General features: G+C 40.0%; 1 protein-coding gene across 3 annotated transcripts in view; it reads right to left on the bottom strand.

Moving 5' to 3' along the window:
• LOC138016593 (glycine receptor subunit alpha-4-like) overlaps positions 1 to 5,000 on the bottom strand; it is a 57,122-nt gene that overhangs the window by 9,840 nt on the left and 42,282 nt on the right. For all 3 annotated transcript variants that reach the window (XM_068863773.1, XM_068863771.1, XM_068863772.1), the window contains exons 5-8: positions 4,758 to 4,984; positions 4,103 to 4,185; positions 2,858 to 3,004; positions 1,500 to 1,861 (exon numbers count right to left, since the gene is read on the bottom strand). In XM_068863773.1, the coding sequence (XP_068719874.1) occupies positions 1,500 to 1,861; positions 2,858 to 3,004; positions 4,103 to 4,185; positions 4,758 to 4,984 (819 nt within the window). The remainder of the gene's footprint in view (positions 1 to 1,499; positions 1,862 to 2,857; positions 3,005 to 4,102; positions 4,186 to 4,757; positions 4,985 to 5,000) is intronic.

Consider the following 5,000-nt stretch of genomic DNA (forward strand, 5'->3'; position numbering starts at 1 on the left):
AGTTCAACAGTAACCCGCTGTCTGTGCGTTCTTTTTCGCAGTCCGAAACTAAATAATTAGATTTCACTGAGATCTCAAATAAAACAAAAACCGAATCTGAACTCAAAACTGATGCCGCCTTCATCCGCGAAAAAAAATGGTGGGGCAACCTGAAAGATTTTATCCTTTTGACGTATCATCACAGTTTCGTTTCAAAATGATCCGATGCAGGAGCTCATCACCCGGAGCGCAAAAAGAAATTGAAGGGGGGAGGGGAGGAGAGGAGAAGGAACGCTTGCGGACAAACCCCTCGATTTTGAAATCCCATTTGCCCACGAACGGGGTCTCTGATTGGCACGGCTCGGATTTTTTTATTAACACCTCAGTCCCTCATGTCAAGATCAGTAATGTATCCCCATAGTAAGAGTTCTTCGCTTTTGTAGACTAATTTCGCTTTTCGCTCGCTGAAATTGCTCACTATGTAGGCTAAATGGCGAAGAAATCTTCTTTTAAAAAAATGTTACATCGGTCAGTTTGTTCCGTTGTCGATGAAGGTGATTTAGCTGCGGCTTAAAAGAAGAAGAACAAATTTCGATTCATTAAACGGCTCGTCCAAGGTGGAAATTTGCTCGCTGTTCTTTCCCCTGATTTCGGGAAAAGCTTCAATTCCTACGAAAAACAATGCCTGCATATTAGTCCTTTCAAAAGTATTGCGAACGATCAAATCAAGGAAGTCTTCAATGGAGATTTTGGTTCATCGGCTGGCAAGTAAACAGATTCCTGAAATATTCAATCTTAAGAGATACTTGTATTTTGCCCCACTGTGGAGCTCCTGTAGTGTATTTTAATTCCGACACTTTGGGATTTCGAAGCCATGACATTATTGCAGAAGCAAGTGCGATACACTATTTGTGGCTGTTACTTTAATTTTAACATCACTTTCTTGAAAATACAAGCGCCAAAAACAAGGCGTAAAACCCACGGGGTTAAACCACCAAACAGAAAATTGTGTTGGAAAACCTATTAATTTCGGCGGGCTTGTTAGAAAACAACATTCGTTCGGATTTTAGGTACTCTGACATTTATTAGAAACACTTTCGTTAACAGCATTTGGAATATTTGCCTTACCAGACGTTTCAATCTTATCGTCGCGGGAAGTCTTTACGAGAACATTTCCATAGCTGGACTTGGAGGCCGCCTTCGGGAAGAATATCTGTTTTCTAATATTCGTCAATATCATCGTTATTTTCCTTGTCAAATTGTTTTAGCTTCTCTAGTCCAAAGTTCATTTTCGCTTGGTCAATTTATGATAGCCGGTGATATGCATGACAGGTCAAGTGGGCGGTTTTCAAAATTCAGGGGTTTGCCCGCAAGCGTTTCCTCGTTGTCTCGCTCCCACTTTTCGCGAGGCCAAAACGTTAAAAGTCTTCGTGTCCCCCCACGGAAACGCTTGCTACGCAGGCTATACGTTTGGTGGTGTCATCATGTCGTATGGCATCGCGTTGTATCAAATTCCTCACCTCCTTTTCAGCTTTTCTATTTTCCTTTTGTCTCTTGTATCGCAACTTAAACGAGTAAAAGTTCACGAGAGCATATTCCATGAGAGCGCCAAACACATAAACCAGGCACATCAGTAAGAACCAATCAATGGCTTTCGTGTACGAAACCTTAGGCAACGGTGCGCGCGCACTATTAGAAATTGTTATCATTGTTAAGACGGTCGTGATACCCAAGCCCACTCGAGCGGGTGGAGAGTCCGGTGAGATCCAGAATGAAAACCACGATATAGTCACTGTGAGCATCGAGGGGATGTACGTTTGAATCATGTAGTAGCCAAGACGTCGGTGAAATGTGAACTTTGCCACAAGTGCGGAGTGAGGCCCTAAAAAGTCATCGAGGCAGTGGCTTCAGTTATCTCAAATAAAACATGTCGAGTCATGGAACGATGTAGCTCAAGAATAAGCCACATTGTACCTATATGTAAGGATTTTGTCGCTTTGTTTGTATGACAATCTGTAATAATAATAATAATAATAATAATAATAATAATAATAATAATAATAATGGTAATCGTAATATTGATAATAATAGTTGTATCTAAAGATTTAATATACATATTTTGTTGTAGAGAATATATTACAAATTGTAGAAAAAAAAATGGAAATCATGACGAAACGAATCGAACACGGCTCCTGTACAAAAGTTAATCTTGCTTTAAAATGATTGATAATAAATGAATTTCTCCTTGTGCCCAGTGTGTTCAGTCTGTTCTTGTGTCCAGGATTCGATTCCCGAATTGGACCTTAAATAAGTTTTTTTTTTTCGGTTACCATTGGTTTTCCCTCTTCTCAAAACTCAACATTTGAATAAGCGAGTTCAGAGTTTCAAAAACGTGCACCTGTCGGGATAAAAGCAAGCCTATATTTAGATTGCCAATGCAAATTCTTGCAGCTATATTCTGTACATAAAAGCAATGCAAGTTAATTACTCTTTGGACTGTATCATGCTTCAGTGAAATGGAGATCTATTGTTTAAAATGCAAATAACCCCCCAAAATGAACTGTATTAAGGAATTTGCGAAAATTGAGAATGATTGTTTTATCCCGACGCGCACATTCGTTTCTTGAAACTCCGAACTGGCTTATTAGTCATGTGTTGTTCATAACCTCCCAAACTAGTATTAAGCGTTAATTCAATGGACGCCTGGAAGAACACGGAAGGAGGTCATTCCGGCCAGAGTCACGTGGTGCTTCAACCTCGTTCTGGGCTGCCAAGAAGCCAAGGGAGAGGTCCTGGGAACGCGATTGGTGGTGCCTGTTAAATATGAACTGCGTTTTTATAAATAAATGGCTCATAAGGTCTTATGATATTGATGTACCTATGTTGTAAAGATTCGTTCTCTCCTCAAGTTTAACATTTGTAATCATGAACTGTGGCATTTCCAAATCCTCTGCAATGTACACCACGTCACCTGTGGAATTACGTGAATTCCACTTGTAGTACACCTCAGTGGCTTGATAACCATCTGTTAAAGTTGAATAAAACGAAGAAATAAAAATATTGGTGTGTAGACCAAATGCTGCTGGTGCAACTCAAGGTCTTGACACCAACTGAATTTCTTCTCAGAGTGGTTCTGAAATCAACTTCACCACATTCGTGCAATACATACAATGGGAGACAATGTTCGTTGGGACTGTCGCCAAAAATGCTACAGAAATACAAAAAAAAACCATGTATGAAAATCGAGCGAGGGGAACCTATTTCTGGGTGGGGTGTTTGCTTCCCTTTCCTACAATGTTGTCAAAAAGAAAATAGTTATACAGGCCGTTTGGGACATACGGCGCAAAAGATTCAACATTTTCTTGGGAGATGGGGAGAGGGAGGAGAAGGGCTGAGTGGCATAGGTTTACATTTTTACTGATAAAGCGCTTGTATCCGAACTAAATAATCTCAGAATTGCTCGTTTAAGTTTTCAAATTTTACGGACGCCCCCATCTTGAATAATCGTGAGGCTCTACGATATCCCTAATTAACAATTATTCGTCGCAGGCGACGTGATTGTCGGTGAATATTCACCGAGACGAAGTCGAGGTGAATATTCACCGATAATCACTGAGCCTGAGGAGAATAATTGTTTTAGTATAAATACACAGGTGATTTTTTCAAAAAAGAGAAAAAAAAAACATTTCAAAGAGAAATCATCTTCACTTACAGTGGCAAAACGACTACTGGCAGCCATTTTGTCCGTCGAGGTGATTATCGGCTGATAATCCGAGATAGCGAGCCAATGAGAGCGCGCGATTTTGTACAATCACCTGTGTATCTATACTAATTGCTATTATTCAGCTCTTTTTTGTGTCACACCAACAGAGTAACCTTAACAAGTCACAAGATGCTAGTGCCCAGGAAATTTGAAAGGCTGAAAATATCACCTTTCCCGAAAAAAAAAAAGAAAAATGAAAAAAGATTGCTAGCCCTGTATTCTTAGCAGAAGTACAGGTTTCCTCTGACTAAATTAAAATATAATTCCTTTGCACCGAATTAAATTCCAATAATGTTTTCATATAGATGGATAAAGGTGGAGATTTGACTCTTTACTTCATTTTGGGGAGCTTAGACTTACATGACTCCAGCATTACTGTGCAGGTTTGCGCGTCATGTGGAAACGTATGAAGATTAAGATTGCAAGCCATCGTCACTGTAAGCCTATCAAAAAAACAAAAACCTCGTTTCTTTAACAGTACATGATTTTGCAAAGGATTTTTGGATTTCAAACAGAAATATCCCCTACTCAGTCTTCTCGAATAGTGTGTGGGTTCTTAAACGTCCCACAGGGAACGTATGAACATGGAAGATATTGTGAGACTGGGCCTGTGGTTTATAGTCCTTATCCGAAAAGACTTGAAAGTCTAACTATTTGCGGGTGTAATTACAAAGGCAGCACTTTCTCCTCAATTATTTCAGACCTCCCGCGTAGCATCCCGGGTGTTCAGCAACTAATACAAGCCACCGGTGCGCGGTAGCTACTATACCCAAGCAACTGACTTCATATTATCTTTCCATGGCTTTGTACGCATTGCGCTCATATGCAAAGCGTATTGTCTAGAGTACACAACAGGATACAATACAATACAATACAATACAATACAATGTTCTTTATTTTGAGAGGGTAATACATGATTAACCCAGTAAAGTGTTTTCTAACACATGGCCCTCATGAAAGCAAGGATGCAATCACTGCAGCGCGCCTGGCGATTCTTTCTAGGATGTCCACTCACCGAACACTGTAGAAGACATCTCCACTTGGTTGAATTTGCAACAAGTAATTATCAGTCGTGACATCATGAAAGTAGGCTTTCTTGGCATTGAAGAAATACGTGCTTGGGACCCAAATTTCGTCGATAGTTTGCCTGTTTAATGTTAGTGTTTTTTGGATGTCGGTTTCCTGAAACGCTAACCGAGGATCCTCCCAATATTGTCTGAGGTAAATGTCGATCGTAAAGTCCTGTTTTATAAAAGCC

The sequence above is a fragment of the Montipora capricornis genome, chromosome 9 (genome assembly GCF_036669925.1).
Source record: "Montipora capricornis isolate CH-2021 chromosome 9, ASM3666992v2, whole genome shotgun sequence".
NCBI classification, from domain to species: domain Eukaryota; kingdom Metazoa; phylum Cnidaria; class Anthozoa; order Scleractinia; family Acroporidae; genus Montipora; species Montipora capricornis.